Raw genomic sequence first — 17,350 nt, 5'->3', positions numbered from 1 at the left:
GGCGCAGCGTGATGCCGGAAATGCGTCTGCGCATGTCCACGGTGCCGGAAATTGCTTCCGCGCCAGCCTAGACGCCAAAAATTGCGCCTACGCAGAAGCCATTTTCGGCATCTGGACATGCTTTTCAGTATCTGGACGTGATTTTCAGTATCTGCGCATGCGCAGACACAATTTCTGGCACTGCTCGGCCGGTTTAGTGCAGCGCGCGGGGGACTTGCCGAGCGGGTGGCTTGGTTCAGGGGTGGCTCGTGGGCTGGTAAAACGGTCTTCATGGGCCACACGTTGCCGACCCCTGATCTCGGCTTTCAGCTTGAATCTGAAAGGATTAGTAGAAGCAGGATACAGTATAATGTTGTTGTTGTTGGCATCTCAGAAGACAATGAGGTCTGCAATTCAAACTGCTGTGTTGGCAGCACTGAAGTGATCTTCCCAGGGTGCAAACCTGGGCAATGTGTGGAGGTCCTGGGCTGCCCAGACAACAAGACCCCTCTCTCAGCCTCACTGATGTGGTCCAAAGGAAAGCAGAGCAATATGTTTGGTACTATCTTGGCTGCAGGAGTTGCCGGAAGGAGGCATACAAGGCTCCATCCAACTGTCTTAGGGACTCTACTCTGGATTTGTGTAGGGTTTACTCCGTAGCCTTTTTCTTCTCCTAGATATATCCCTCAAGCTGCAATGGTTTAGGACCAGAGTTTTCTTTTTCCTAGATGGGCTACCTTCCCAGGTTGACAAGTTCTTTCTGCCTTTCCCTTCCCTCTACAGCATGGGCAGAAACCGCCTTCTTGACCACTGGACCCACTTGTCTGTTCAATCTGCCAGAGCCTGTCTTTGTATGCAGGGGAAGTCCCTAACTCACCAAGGGTTTGAGACCCATTGGCTATCCTTCCCTGGTTTGGCCTGACAATCAAAGCAATTTCTGGGGTGTGGCCGCTGTCGCATGCTCACAGCTTCTAGCAGCCACAGGTGGGAGCTGAGTGTAGGGTGAGGACCAAAGGTGGACAAACTACTCTGGAAGGAGCATAATATGTCCTCCATAATATGTCCTTCCCTAATATCCATAATGAGTTCCATGGATACAGGATGGGTGCAATAATAAAAATTACTAACTGCAAATTTTAATATTACACAGAAACATGAGCAAGGCATCTTAACTATCTTTTGTTACTGCAAGGTACCGTTGCCTCCAGTTAACAAGTCCAGCAAATAATTTAACTACGTTAAAGAAATTTTTTAAACAAAATATTAATTCTGTTTCTACAAAGGAAAATAAGATAATATATAGTTTGCTTAACAAGTTCGTTAAACAGAAAAGGAACTGAACTAAAAAAAAATTTAAAATCTTTACAAAGGTTCCCTTTCGACCAGTTATTTCAGTTCCCATAACAATATGCAGTAATGTATAATTTAAATACACTGGGAGAAGACAGAAATCTCTTTGTTTTGTGTACTTCAGCATTCCAAAACCAAGCTGAGGGTTATACAAACAATAAATTCTAATTTTTATTTTCCTATTTCTTCCTTGCAACTAAACAAGAATCTGTAACCAAGTTTTGTCTTGTACCAATGAAAACAACAGGCTTACTCTATGACCCATTTTTGTTGGCTTTATCACACAGAATCAGAGTCACGCCACATCCTAAGACAGATTCTGTTCAACTAACATCTGCAAACACTATATGGGATAACATTTCCCTTGGACTTTTCTCACTGAAAAGTCTTTCCTACAAGAATAAGGTGCCCAAAAAAAGCGGAAGTAGGGGGGAGAGGGGCCGAAAATAACTGAATCTAAACTGTATTCTGTTGGAGCAGATATTAATAAATACAGCCACACACCCCAATCTAGAACCCACTTCAATCCATGAGAATCAGCCTGGAAATTTTCCTGTTCCCTTACAAACAGCTCTGCCCTGTCTTCCTTGCTATGACTCCCAGAAGACACCTGTGGTACAATTTTCAAATCCCTAGGAAAATCTCACCCTAGTTTATCACTTAAGCCTGTAGTCCTCACCCTGAAACAAAACTGAGTACCTAAGTGCATTTGCCACCACCTGTTGCTCTTCCCTTATATTCCTTCCCTCTCTGGTGAAATTTAAAATGGTAAACTCTCTGGGAACAGGGGCCTGGGTTTGTTTGTTCTTTGCTTATGTTACTCCAAGAGCACCATGCATAGTAATATTGGTGAAATACTAAATATGGAGTGAGCGTTGCTCAAAAGTTCCTGGGAAATTCCTCTCTTGCTCCTGCTGCTGCCATGCACTAACCAAACTAGAGTCTGGCTTGCCATGCTGTCTGAACTTCATGTTGTGATTTGTTTCCTCCACACAAATCACAAGCAGTAAGCTAACAACAAACCTTGTTTGCCACTCATGGTTGGGGGGAAAACAAACCACAAGCCCAGGTTCAGACAGCATGATAAGCCAAACCCCGGTGCATGGTGCAGCAGGAGTGTGAACTTTTGGGCATGGTGCACTAGTGCACTGGTTATTCACATTACTGTAGATATTTTTTTTAACCATGTGACATGGAAACCAGGCCATTAACATGAAAGGGGGGGGGAGAGCTAGGCTTTAAATATAGACGCAGCCAACATTCTAAAAATGTTCCATGTGCACAGCAAAATGTGGTTGGCTCATTTAATAATAGGCAGAAATACTAAGAGTATATGCCAAGCAAATAAGAGTAGATTAAATTCACTTCCTAAATCAAAAGTTACCTCCCCCGCCAAATGATCAAAATCAAAATAGCCTCTATTTATTTCAAAGGAGAGAATTTAGAACACATGCTAAATATCTTACAGAACAAGCCGGTCTCGTTCTCCGACCTCCTTTGGTTTTCTGAGGCATGCAAGTTGCTTTGATCACATATCTCCCATGTCAGAACCAGAATTTTTTGCCCCATTGGCACCGTCCTTTAAAGTAGTTGCAGAATGTAAGTTGCATGCATCGATTTAGTTTGTCCCTGCTGCATCCTAAAGGATTGGGATGGGAACATATCTCAGTATTGCTTCACCTGTTTTTATTTAATTTGATTTATTTAATTTATTATTTATACCCCGCCCATCTGGCTGGGCTTCTCCTGCCACTCTGGGTGGCTTCCAAAAAAATATTAAAATACCATAATACATCAAACATTAAAAGCTTCCCTAAACAGGGCTGCCTTCAGATGTCTTCTTAAAGTCTGGTAGTTGTTGTTCTCTGTTGTTCTCTTTGACATCTGGTGGGAAGGCGTTCCACAGGGAGGTCACCACTACCGAGAAGGCCCTCTGCCTGGTTCCCTGTAACTTGGCTTCTCGCAGTGAGGGAACCGCCAGAAGGCCCTTGGTGCTGGACCTCAGTGTCCGGGTAGAACGATTGGGGTGGAGACGCTCCTTCAGATATACTGGGCCGAGGCCGTTTAGGGCTTTTAAAGGTCAGCGCCAACACTTTGAATTGTACTCGGAAATGTACTGGGAGCCAATGTAGGTCTTTCAAGACCGGTGTTATGTTGCACAGTTATCTTCCTTAATCCTATCAGTGACAAAATCTGTGGGAAATGTGTGGGTAGCTTGAAACATACGACAACTGTCCACATGTATGTTTGTTTGTTTGTTTGTTTGTTTGTTTGTTTGTTTGTTTGTTTGTTTGTTTGTTTGTTTGTTTTTGTGTGCTGCTAAGTTACAGCCAATCGTGGCTTCCCAATGTGTGTGCAAGGAAAACATGCAGGTGGATAGATCTGCATGTAGGCATATTGTAATATGTGAAGCAACTATGAAACAGATTTGGACTTTTCCCAAAGCCAACCTACTCAGTGTCATGGATGAGGAGAGGTTTCAAACTGGGTATCCTTTGTCCAAACCCAACAGGCTATTCATTTGCCTCTGATATTCTTTTGGTGGGAAATGTTTTAGGGCCAAGTGACTCAGAGCAGTGGTCAGCAACTACACAGGCCAGAGAGCCAATCTAGAACAAGCACACTCACATCTTCCTCCAACTAAATGTCCAGATTATTATGTACCACAGATCTATGATGGAAGGAAGAGGCTATCTGACACACAAGTAAATGGTAAGCCGAATTATGATTTCTCAGGAGCCAAAGTTCATTTGAAAACTACCAGTTGTCCACTGCTGACCTAGAAGGCTGCATGCAGTTAATTCAATCCTGTATTTTTAATCACCAAGCCATTATCAGTATATTGCCTTGACTAATCAGATAGCATTTTCTCCACTTCGTTTAAAAAGGTCACAACACAATCAACCCTTTTACTCCACAAAGATTCCAAAAGAAGGTCCACTTGAGGTTATACAAAATGTAAAATATTTCCACATCTATTGCCTATTATCCTTTACATAAATGGAAACATTCGCTGACCATCACCACCACCTCCAATTTGGCATGCACTCACCGTCTTGTGTGTTCTGGCTGAGGATCTGAGTGCGTAGCTCTTTGGAGCTAATTCCCAGGTTTTTCCCAATTTCCTCTATGCTGTAAGGCTCAGGGTGAAACACCTCCTCAACCACAGCCTGCATTTCCTCTAAGCTTAGTTTCAGCTTGACCTGCACTTCCTGGAGCTTTGCCATTACTTTCCAATCTAGGCCTCTGGATTTTGCTAGAAGCTGCAACAACAAACAATGCATAGACATCTTAGCAGTTTGAAGTTAATACAAAACATTTCCTAAAACCCTTACAAGCTATTTTTTTCTTTAAGAGAAAACTGTTTGAAAAGCACAAAGAACAGCATAATTTTTAACATGATATTGGCAGCAAGATTAATTTAAAGAATTGGAAAATATAGCAGACTCTTCCCACTTAAGGGGATAAGTACGTTAAATCATAGCACCTTGCAAAATGTAATAAAGTCACTTTATATATCAAGGAAAAAGATTAAATGTGAAGAAAGCCCCATTGTTCAGCCCAGACACTGAGGTCCAGTTCCGAGGGTCTTCTGGCGGCTCTCTCAAGTGAAGTGATGTTACAGGGAACCAGGCTAAAAGGCAAAGAAGCTCTTTGCACAGTGCTGAAAAGGAGTTACTGTTGGTGTCAGATGGGCCTCTCTAGGGAGAGTGTTCTACATCACAGGAACCAGCACTGACAATACCTCAACTCTCATTGCCAACCTGCATACTTCAAAGGGAGAGGACACTCATAAAAGGACTCATCTGCTTATCCTAAGGGAGGCATATACAGTGGTACCTTGGGTTACAGATGCTTCAGGTTACAGACACTTCAGGTTACAGACTCCGCTAACCCAGAAATAGTACCTTGGGTTAAGAACTTTGTTTCAGGATGAGAACAGAAATTGTGTGGCGGCAGCGCGGCGGCAGCAGGAGGTCCCATTAGCTAAAGTGGTACCTCAGGTCAAGAACAGTTTCAGGTTAAGAATGGACCTGCGGAACGAATTAAGTTCTTAACCCGAGGTACCACTGTACAGGAAATGTTTTCCCTTTACATACTGAGATCCGAAGCTGTGCACATACACAAAAAATGACCTTTATAAAGCCACATAATCACCATGTCCTGGAGATTTTCTGGCACATAAAGCCTAAAAACAGCCAGAAGTTCTGCTTAAAACAAACTTGGTTTGATTCTTAGGCTGTCCAGATGGAAACTAAACTGGGAAGGGGTATGGTGTGAACTTACCACAAGATAAGTGAAACAGCCACTTCAAGAATGATGGGTTTTAGGGGCAACAGAAACACCCAGACTAGACTCTCTAGGGCACAGTCCACCAAGAACAACTCCTCTTCAAAAGCCACTATAATTAATTGGGACATTGAGAAGAACCGCAGAGCACAATCTTCCCATTGGATTGAGCCCCATGTTAAGTAGTGGGAGGGAGGTGTTGCTTGTGATTTTCTGCCTCATGCACCAAAATGTCTTGGGCCAATCTTGTGGTGAACTCTGGTTAATCTTTGACGTTTGCTTGCCATTATAGTGGACCAGTCACCATAAAGAGCCCTGATGTTCAGCACAGACCACTCCCTCAAAGACACATAAACTGGTATTCAAACAGCTGCTCATATATACTGAACTGAACACGACTGGCTATTCCTGGAAAGAGTATTTCTGCATTAGTTAACTTTGATCTCGTTCTGACAGCTGAGCCTCATCTTTCCCAAGTGTTCAACTTTGTTGCACGAAAGTAATCTGACTAGACTGAAAAACATTTTTGCGGAATCATGGGTAGTTCTGGTCACCCAAAGATGTGTGGGGTGTAAATTTCTGCTCTGCTTTTGAGAAAAGTGCAGCTGAATTCCTTAATTTTTTTCATTACTCTTCCAACATAAAAAGTGGGGACAGAAAAGCACTCTGAAAAGAGAGATGAAAGGTCTGATGACCACTTCACTGGGATGTATTTTCAGTGAAAATTCTACAGCCCAGAATATGTGAACTAATGTGTGTGGCTCTGAGCATGTGCACCACTGTGGAAAATCATAACAAGACCTCATGCACCAAGGGGGAGGGAATCACAGCTCAGTGACAGATCACATTCTTTGCACGTATAAGGTTGCAGGTTCATCCAGCCCAAGTGATCAGGTGATGGGAAAGGCACCCTGCTCCCTGCCACCTGAAACCTTGGAGAGCAGCCATGGAGATCAGATGACACCAGGCTAGATAGACTGGTGGTCTGATGCAGAATAAAGATGTTTCATATGTTCATCTAAGATTCAGAAGAATTCCATGTACAGAGGGAGGCATCATTCCCAGACAGATTTTTAGCCCTAACACCCTCCTTTTGTAGAAAATGAGCAGCACTAAAATCAATCACTTCAATTTCCTTAAAATGTAAATTTATGCAGATGAAGCAAATGAATAGGTCTTCTGCTTGTTAATTCCCCCCTTTTTGCACAATTTTGGGTATAGCAACTAAAACATAGGGGAGATCAAATATTTAGAACATTTTTAGGCAGCAAGCGTACAAAGGTAAATACTGACATAAGAGAGACAGAAAGAAGTATTTGTGGAGGGAGGAAATATCATCTTAGCCTAGGGGTGAATATTCAACAATGAGGAAATTTTAATGCACTCTGGGCATGTTCAGAGGCACCATTTTCAGTATTCTCATATTCCCAGACCAATCCCTAGCACTGAAAACATGTTATTGAGCTAATCCCTACAGAGTCCTGGCTTAAATGAAGCCCCACGACAGAAATGATAAACATTACTAAAGAAACTATTGTTTGTTGTCCAAAATTAATGTTAGTGAATATTTTTTATAATAGCAATGTTGTCAAAAGTATTCGTCTTATATATGATCTTGGCAGCGCAAATAGTAATTGCAACTCAGTGGAAAACAGTCCAAAATCTTACATTTGATGCTTGGTACCATTCATTGGAATACAGCTATAATGGAGAAAATCATGCATAATTTGGGATTTTGACAAGGACTAGAACCTCCAGACACTTTTTATATGATCTGACATTCTTTCATAACATAAAAATGGAACCATCCTTTTCAAGACAACCCGCATCACAAGTCTGGCAAATCTTGATATTCTGATAAAATTAATAAGTCTTCACTTGGACTTTGTTATTTTATGTGCAACTACTCATTCTATGTGCCTATTTTATGTGCCTTCATGTTTAAATTTTTGTTGTTATTTTTCATATACATTATAAAATGAAATAATAATAAAAACTTTACCCCCTCCCCCCAAAAAAATGAATCCCCACAGATTTCCAGACCCACTCCCCTTGCTCATCTTATAGCACTCTCTCTACACCTGTGCAAAAGCAGAGGGCATTTTGCCAGCACACCACACCACTGAGGAGATAAAAATATAAATGATATAAGGATTCCAGTAATGAGAAATGACATAAACATACATATGGTGAAGGGGTCATTATCAGGGCTTAGTTTCTAATCTGGGGAAGGAAAGAAAAAACTAGGTCTCAAGCCTGCCTTGAAGACCATCTGGCCTAGATTTCAGATGTATGGGGGTTAATTGTGGTTATTCAGTGGCAATGCAAGACTGTAGATGGTCAAAGGCATTTACTGGCACTGAAAGCAAGATGTGGAGTGAAGTCTTGGTGAGCCCTGGGTCATATTAAATTCTGGCTGTGGTCCAGCGCTTGCTAGACTGGAGCAGTGATTGTGGTTACTTTCCCTGAAGACAAGGGTGCAAAAATATTGTCAGTGATGAAACCTTTCATTGCAAATGCCCTGAGGGGTCCTTTATTTGTTTGTTTCAGGTTTTTTAATTATGACTTTATCTTAAGAAGAAACATATTCTCAACCACAACTGTGTCTAAATGAAGGAGCTTTTTTTGTCAGGGCAAATTTTAATAGGAGGTTTGAGTCTTTTTCAAGCGAAGAATGCGGTCTGCTCCCAGTCCTAGATTACATTGATAAAAGTGCATTCAGATCCACTCTAAAGTAGCCCGATTGGGCTGTCACACTTCATATATTCAGCCTAGTTGAGAACAAGTGCAGCCTAGTTGAGAACAAGGAAGCCATGAAGAAATGAATATAAAAGCTTCAGATGGGCAATGTCCTTCCTTAACATGCGGAGTGAAAAGAGAAATCACCCCTATAATTTCAACAAAAAGGTTGGAGGTTTCTAAAAAGGGTTCATTCCTTTATCACAGTGGTGATTGAAGGAGGTGAGGACAGGTGACCCCACCTAGGCCCGAAGTCACCCCTCCCAACCAGGCCTCAAAACTGTCCAAAATTCCTTTTGTCGTCTAAAAATCCAAAACAGCTTTTCTCTGCTCTTCTCTGCTTTTCTCACAAGATGCTGTGGCAAGGGCAAACCGTTACTTTTATCAGTACAAGAAGGCTTCAAAAAGCTAATGAATAGACTGTCAGAGCAGGCCTGAGAACTGACTTTTATCTCATTCAGTTGCAACATCTTGGACATGCTGAACCTCCAGCGCTCCCTTGACCCCTTGGCTTCTCACCCCCCCTTTCCTGGGAAGAGTCCCAAGACAGGAGCTTTCTGTACATGCTCGGGGGAAAACACATGGGGCAGGACTCCTGAGGGAGGAGAAAGGGGAGGGAACTAGAAGGGGAATATATACTCTGTGCAAATGACTGTGAACCCATGCATGCTTTTTGTGAGTTATCACACTTGCTCCTTCTACCAGTTCATGGATGGTAGAAATAAAGCTTTTTCTCGGAAACTATTCCTTGAGTGTCTGTTGACTCCCATCTCCCTTTCCCGGATGCAATATTTTTCCCACCCGAGGGCAAAGCCTCATAAGGCTACAGTGATAAACAAGACAACAGGTGACAAATAGAACAGGAGGTTAAAAGCACTCTCCCATCAATGTCCTCAATGATGAGTAATAGCGGACAGACTTCAAGGGAGAGCATCTTTGCCCACAGCTACTAATCATATCATATTCTAGCATCCTCTTGGTGCTTCTGGGCTGACAGTGATGCCCAACAGACCTAGTCAATGCCCTGCATGAACTGAATATGTGCCCTTAAAAGCTCTCGAGAATCCTCTTCAATGCACAAGCCCGTGTAGGAAGGATTTTATTTGGAGTAGGGGGGTAGTGAAGGCGACCACCGTGTGCCTGCTTCTGCTCTACTTTCCACTCTCCTCAGGATCTGCGATCTAAGCATGTAACACCAATTCTGCCACAACTGCAGTGGGTACCAATTAGTTTACTGACTCAATTCCTAGTGCTGGTTTTTAGCCTATAAAGACTTCTGTACCTCAAGAGGACCCCAGTATTTCAAGGACTTCTCCCTACCTGGATCTACCTACACACACACAACCATATTTGCAGTTTGGGGCTCTAAACTCCACAGCCAATAAAATAAACAGTGGAAGGAACAACAACCACACTTGGGTGAATGAAGTTTTTTGGGAGAGGCCAGGATTGGGGTTCAATGTGGTTGCACCTGGCTTGCTTTTCACTAGCAGAAGGAGTCCTTGTACTGGAAATCTCTTAATAAAACTATACATTTGAGAAAGAAAATTACTGAGAAGGAAAGTTAAAGTTGTTGCTTTCCTCCTATTGCTTTTTTCAATTTTAGCTTGCCTTTTTTCCTGTTTTAATACCCTTCATGTAGGTGTTGTTTTTTTTATGAACTACTTTTGGTGCCATCTAGTGTACTTTGCAAGGTTTATAGTTCTTATCACATGGGTCTGCTACTATTTAAATCAGAGTCATTTTCAGACATTATAGTGAACACATATTTAGGCATTAATTCATGCCAAAGCATTAAAGGGACCTTGTTTTTACTCATCTTGTCAGTGAAACTAAAAACAATTCTTTTGTGCATCCCAGTTACAGTGATTATATTTCTCTAACATCTGTTGGTTTTTCTAGGGACCCAATGCAGCACATCTTTGCCAAACATTTTAAAGAGTTTAGCATTCTATTAAAATTGTCCCTCTCAAGCATATGCAGAGGCAATGAAGAGTTGTTTTTAAAGTGATGTGTTTTGGGTTTTTTAATGTAGCGTCAATGTTTCTGAATATCTCTAGTGATCTTAATGTCAAACTGAAGAGCAGCTAAGTTGACAGCCAATGTGTTAAAAGGGGGTTAGAATCCTGAATGAAAATCTGGGCTCAGATCCCCAGTGATGGAGCTCATTACGTGACATGGGGTAGTCACAGTCTCTAACCTCACAGAATTGCTCTAAAGATAAAATTATTATTATAATCTTTCTTTCTTTCTTTCTTTCTTTCTTTCTTTCTTTCTTTTGTCTATTTCATGCACTAAAAAAAGTCTCAAAGCAATTTACAACTTAAAAAAGCACGCAATGCCAAATTTAAAATACATCACAAAATAAACTAAAAGATGAATGCCAACTAAGAGCTAACTGCCTGTGCATCTTCACCCGGCACCCAAAGGTGGACAGTGATGGCACTAGGCTCAACACTCTAGGGAATCTTCCACAGCTGGGGAGCCACTACTGAGAAGACCTGATGTTGTGTTGCCACCCTCAACACATGAAGAATGACTACACATGATGAACACAGGTTCCAGGTACTTTCATGTGCCAAGGCAAGAACCATCCTGAGCTTTTAAGGGGACAAAAACCTCTCTATATAATAATAAATTATAGTTACAGCAATGTCCTTACAATGCAGAATCCTACACTTTGTAACTTAAAGGAACCACAGAAGCCAACACAAATGTTATGCCAGTCATCTCCCGTAGAAGGCTGTAAACAGACAGGTTTCCTAGCAAAACTAGACAGACCCAACCAGTGGAACATCTGGTCTAATGACTCCTGACTTTAGCTTTGGAAGTCACCAGTTTGCTCCCCATAAACTGTGGGCAGCATTGCAATTTCCAATTGTAATGCATTCCACTTAAAGCTAAAATAGATCCGTGAAAGCCACATGTGATGTTATCTGTTCTTGGGCTGCATCATTTTAGGCTGCATATGCGGGACTGAATGTTTGAATGCTTCACATCCTCACACATTAAAAAAAACAGCTTAGCAAGCCTATAACTTTCTCTCTAACATGCTATTTAGGATATGTGAGATGTACTTCGTGTGGAGAAGGCATTCAGATATTTGAATTCCTCCCCTGTCTCAAATGGTACAGCCCAGCAACGGGTGCATCACAAAGGGCTTCTAGTAGCTCTCATCAATAACCTTACAGGAAGCTTGAGTGGGAAAATATGCACCCATATGAAATGTCAAAATATAACGTGGATTTTAAAAAGAAACGGGGGGGGGGGGGGAATCTCCCTATTGCACTGCTGTCAAGAACAGTGAATCTAACACAAGGCATTTCCTGGCAGTTAATGATCTACAATCTCTTCCAACGAATTCTCAGCTGCCAAGATATGCTCTTCTTTTCTGGCTCTTCCCTTTGGTTAGCACAATCACGCTGCAGGCCGATTGAGAGAGAGGGAAGAGGATACAATCACAGGCCTAGGATACATCAGTTTCATAGCTAAACTATTCTGGCTTCCCTAAAAGAATCCTGGGGATTGTAGTTTGGTGAGGTTGCTATAAATCAACCGTTAGACATCCTGCCCTTCTCCCCAGATTGAACTACTCTTATCTGTTGTGAAGGTGACCAGTTAACAAACTAGGATATCAAACCAAGATTCGATCCCAGTTTGTTTTAACCAATCATAATTAATGTTATGGGATCAAGGCTTGTTCTCGTTCTTCTTGGAGAGCACAAGGAGTCTGAAAGCTTTAACATTAGAATTAAACCACATTTCCCCATGATACCTGAACTGAGCAAAGTGGGATTTGCTCTAAACAATGGCTTAGTGTTATGCCTGAACTGGACCACAGACATGTAAGATGATTCTCAAGGAGCAAAGTCTCTGAAGGTCACCTTGTCATTAAGTAAGTTTATAACTTGATGACTCACTCAACAATAAACTGGGTGTTTTATTTATTTATTTATTTATTTATTTATTTATTTATTTATTTTTATTTATTTATAAATTTGTATACCACATTTCATCACAGGAAAATGTGTTTGTGGTGTGTGTGTGTATGTGTTGGTAACGGTAATTCTCTGAGTATGGCTTGCTGTAACTTGTGTATTTGGTAAAGTGGTTGCTTTGGATGAAACGCATGGAATAATTTGAACCCAAGCTTGAGGAGAGTGCTACTTTCTACAGCTTACCAGGTGCATAAAATCCAATCTTCAATAAGATACAAATAAATGGAATGTTATTTCATGAATTTAAATGTATGTATTTCCATTTCCTTTCCTTGTTTTAAGAGTGAATACATTGCTATTAAAGCATTTTGTTTTATATTCCTGAGATTAGACTGCGCTCTCTCATTAAGTGAGATCAGCTTTGACAAAGATAATTTATTTTGCCCTTCGTGGGCAGACTCCTTTTTAGTGCTATGCTACCCAAATGGAAACACACACATTAAGGGCTAAATTCCATCCCCCTCTTCCATCCGTCATGTATATATGGCCTGAATCCAGACCCTGAAGAGATAAACATGCCCTTTGAGGCAGCACCTGACCTGGTGTTAATATAAAGCAACAACTGGTAGAGTGGAAAGAGTTGCAGCCAGCACATATTTGGATGATGGTTTCATTAGGGTTTGATGAAAGCCATGCAGTACCTTTGCAGCCAGACGACACTCCATCACCCTAATATTAAAATGAGAAGTCGCTGCCTTGTTCATTTCAACGCAACTGTTGGCAATAAGGAAAGCTACTCCCTCTGGAAGCCTCACATCAGTAGCCCTAAGGGGATTGAACTCTATCAGCTTGGCCTATGGAAAGAAAAAAAATAAATAGTAGAGAGTTATTTTGACTAGTAGGCAGCACAACAGTTAAGATGAATAAATCACACATCATTTACCTGCAGACTCTCTCTCTCCCCCCACCCTACCATTTGAAGCAATGAGCATAAACCAGCAGCAAAAAGAAAACCAAGTTAAGTTTTTATGTTTGGTTTTTTAAATGTTTTTCTATTTTGCTGGGGCGGGGTATAAATAATAAACTCCTCCTCTTCCTCTTCCTCCGCCTTCTTCTTATCAAACCTGAACCCCTTTTTAATTTGGAAATGCATTTTTAATAGTTATCTTTCAATGAGATCAATTTTTTAAAAGAGTTAATAACTCTAGCTGACCAAAGGTCAGCCCTGGCCCTTGGAGCAGTTTTGCCTTGCCCCTGGCAGCTACACTAATTTTTAACAAAGGTATGATTACTTTCCCGAAAGGAAACACCAAATGTTGTTATAAGTAACAGATGTGCCACACTTTAACATTACATCTCTCTGTATTGATAGCACGCAGGTATGTACAGTGGTACCTCGGGTTAAGAACTTAATTTGTTCTGGAGGTCTGTTCTTAACCTGAAACTGTTCTTAATCTGAGGTACCACTTTAGCTAATGGGGCCTCCTGCTGCCGCAGCCACGAAATTTCTGTTCTCATCCTGAAGTAAGTTCTTAACCTGAGGTACTACTTCTGAGTTAGCGGAGTCTTTAACCTGAAGCGTATGTAACCCAAAGTACCACTGTATTCATAATGACATAAAGAGGAGCCCCGCAGGATCAGGCCAAAGGCATTCTGTTCTCACAGTAGCCAGTCAGATGCCCATGGGAAGTCTGCAAGAAGGACCTGAACACAACAGCCCTCTCCCCTCCTGCAGTTTCCAACAACTGGAATTTAGAAGCATATTGCCTCTGACAATGGAAGCAGAAAGTTAGCCATCAGGGTTAGTAGGCACAGATGGACCTATTTTTCATGAATTTGTCTAAACTTCTTTTAAAGCCATCCAAGCTGATTGCCCTCCCTACCTTGTGTGGGTGTGAATGCACCCCTGACTTGTGGACTTATCCCTGGATCCACCATTTGTGCGTCATTCATCAGCGCAGTTAACAAAAGCCCTTTCTTGTGTTGTAACACAATGGCTACTGAGTTCGTGCTCAGACAGTACGTACAGTTCCCTTTTCCGCAAGAAAGCAGATGGATTGGTCCATGCCTCCTCCTTCTGTGCCAATGTAGCGTTCACTCTTGCTGCAGAGTTCAGCCAGCTCCACCTGAGGAAACACAGAACTCAGCACACAAACCAAGGATGTTCCCTCATACATTCTTTACAATTGAACTAATGGCAGGGGGTGTTGATATGCCTTTGAGGTCTTTATAGTTTCCCACACATTCCATACCAGTTGACTAAACATTTGATACCAAGCCACTCCATCTCTACATTGGTATCAGTCAGTCTATACTTAGGTCTCCTTCTCCCTGCTTTCCCTCAGATGAAGCGTTCCATATTTTTTACTGCTAATTGTAAACTTCTCCTCTGATATGCACCAGGATTGCTCTGCCTCTGGCATGCTCACAAAGACAGTATGGTTTTCAAAGCTGTCTGCTTTAAAGGGTGCTGCTTTTTTGCTTCTCTTCACTTACCCCAGACTGGAGCTATCTGGGTAACTGTACCCAATTTTCAACTTGGATAGTATATTCCCCAACTCTGGATAGCTGATATCAATGATGTAGCATGGGAATTTGAGCCTGAAGATAGCAGCAAGCAGAAGAGTCTGCTTCATTGACCAGTCAAAGAAAAGTGGTCAATTTGGTCAAATGGCAAAAATGACCGGAAGAATCAGAAATCAGGAAGACCAAAATGTTAATAAGGAGTGGGGAAAATTTATAATTTATCTTAAAAACCATTGTAAACAGCTAAAATCGTTAGCAGGATTGGAATAACACTTGTAGTTTAATGTTGAATTTTGGGCATAATGGAGATGTAAAAGATTTGGATTATTATAAAAGATGCAGGAAGAAATGATTAACAATAGGACCCACAAAGGGGAGCAGGGAAGTCCAGGAGATTCTTTGGAATCTTGATTTTATGTTGTATTTTGGATAACTGACTGTAAAACCTTAATCTGAAAAACCAAATTTTTCTTTTTAAAGAAGTAGTCAATTTATGTCAACCTTGGCCAATCCAAGAGCATATTACTGCTTGCCAAACGCAGGGCCAATATTGCCAACCTTGAAAGTGTCTGCACCTGAAGACCATAATAGTTCACAAAACTGGATCCCAGCTTTACACCCTAAGATTCCCAGGTTAGGTTCCTGGTCCCACCAATCCTCACATCTCCAGGTACACCTTCTAATTTCTGTACTTCCTTTAGACACTTCCTTTAGGTACATGAGACATCCATACAGGTATACCTTTAGGTCCACCTCAAATATTTCTAGAGCAGGATGGAGGTTATGAGATGCAGCTGTAGCCCAATAAATTCCTAGTGTCATTGTTTCATTAGGTGTCCTTAGAGTATAGATGCAGGACCAGTGGCCTTACAGATGTTTCTGGATTATAACTTCCATCATCCCTGACCACTGGCCATGCTGGCTGGGGCTGATGCAAAATGGGATTCCAACAATATTTGGAGAGTGCATTGGAAGCACACAGAAGGATACTGCTATCAAGAGGAGATAAGCTGGCATCCAACAGGTTGTCTCTTTGGTGCCTTATGTAGGACCTATATAGGACCCTGAAACTGTATCATAGTTAGCCATAGTCAGGGATGATTACAGGGAGAAATGTAAAGTATTGCACTTGGGCAAAAAAAATTAGAAGCACAAATACAAGATGGGTGACACCTGGCTTGAGAGCAGTACATGTGAAAAGGATCTAGGAGTCTTGGTTGACCACAAACTTGACATGAGCCAACAGTGTGACGCGGCAGCTAAAAAAGCCAATGCAATTCTGGGCTGCATCAATAGGTGTATAGCATCTAGATCAAGGGAAGTAATAGTGCCACTGTATTCTGCTCTGGTCAGACCTCACCTGGAGTACTGTGTCCAGTTCTGGGCACCACAGTTCAAGAAGGACACTGACAAACTGGAACGTGTCCAGAGGAGGGCAACCAAAATGGTCAAACGCCGGGAAACGATGCCTTATGAGGAACGGCTAAGGGAGCCGGGCATGTTTAGCCTGGAGAAGAGGAGGTTAAGGGGTGATATGATAGCCATGTTCAAATATATAAAAGGATGTCACATAGAGGAGGGAGAAAGGTTGTTTTCTGCTGCTCCAGAGAAGCGGACACGGAGCAATGGATCCAAACTACAAGAAAGAAGATTCCACCTAAACATTAGGAAGAACTTCCTGACAGTAAGAGCTGTTCGACAGTGGAATTTGCTGCCAAGGAGTGTGGTGGAGTCTCCTTCCTTGGAGGTCTTTAAGCAGAGGCTTGACAACCATATGTCAGGAGTGCTCTGATGGTGTTTCCTGCTTGGCAGGGGGTTGGACTCGATGGCCCTTGTGGTCTCTTCCAACTCTATGATTCTATGATTCTATGAGTGGTTGTCCAACAACATCTGGAGGACACCACATTGCCCACCCCCAGCTTAAACACTCCAACAAATATCCAAAGTCTACTGATCTTACATCAGATCTCCAGGGAGACAACAAGACCACTGAAATGCTTGTGCCACTCAGATATACATAGCTAAACTTGTATTAGCCTCAGAAACATGGTGTCAGGGCTGGAGACAGGTGCAGGTCAGCAGTGGCAGAGGAAGGGGAGTGCGGTGGATGCGGACCACCCCGGGTGTCATCACTGAGGGGGGTGACAAAAATAGGAGTTGTGTTGTTTTTTTAATGGGCTCACGAAACTTTTTAGTTCAGTCAAGAAACGTAATGAAATGCGGCTGGCACTGGGCGCCACAGCGCGGGGGCTGGCACTTACCGCAGAGTTTGCACCGTTCCTGAGCCACGCGTCTCTCCTGGGAATGATGTTTTGGCTTGGGCACCTGCAGGCTCTGCACTGCCTGAAACAGCAGCGTGGGGCTTGCGTCTGCCCACCGCCTCTCCCTCAGCCGCCCCATAACTGAGGGGGAGGCGGTGAAGAGGCTTCATGCAGCTCACCCCGCCCCCGGCTGAGGGACACGTGTCCCTCAGGTACCAGGCACCTGAGCCACTAGCTACACCACTGCAGGTCAGCATGAAAGAAGCA

General features: G+C 42.3%; 1 protein-coding gene across 2 annotated transcripts in view; it reads right to left on the bottom strand.

Moving 5' to 3' along the window:
• The window catches only part of GALK2 (galactokinase 2), a 71,152-nt gene that overhangs the window by 16,354 nt on the left and 37,448 nt on the right, over positions 1–17,350 (bottom strand). For both annotated transcript variants that reach the window (XR_014557937.1, XM_083712775.1), the window contains exons 6-8: positions 14,324–14,422; positions 12,998–13,150; positions 4,382–4,592 (exon numbers count right to left, since the gene is read on the bottom strand). Coding sequence is in view for 1 of the 2 variants with exons in the window: in XM_083712775.1 (XP_083568901.1) it covers positions 4,382–4,592; positions 12,998–13,150; positions 14,324–14,422 (463 nt within the window). In the remaining variant the exon portion in view is untranslated. The remainder of the gene's footprint in view (positions 1–4,381; positions 4,593–12,997; positions 13,151–14,323; positions 14,423–17,350) is intronic.

The sequence above is a fragment of the Podarcis gaigeae genome (assembly GCF_964106915.1).
Source record: "Podarcis gaigeae genome assembly, chromosome: 14".
Classification (NCBI taxonomy): Eukaryota; Metazoa; Chordata; class Lepidosauria; order Squamata; family Lacertidae; genus Podarcis; species Podarcis gaigeae.
This window is presented reverse-complemented; position numbering and strand designations above follow the sequence as displayed.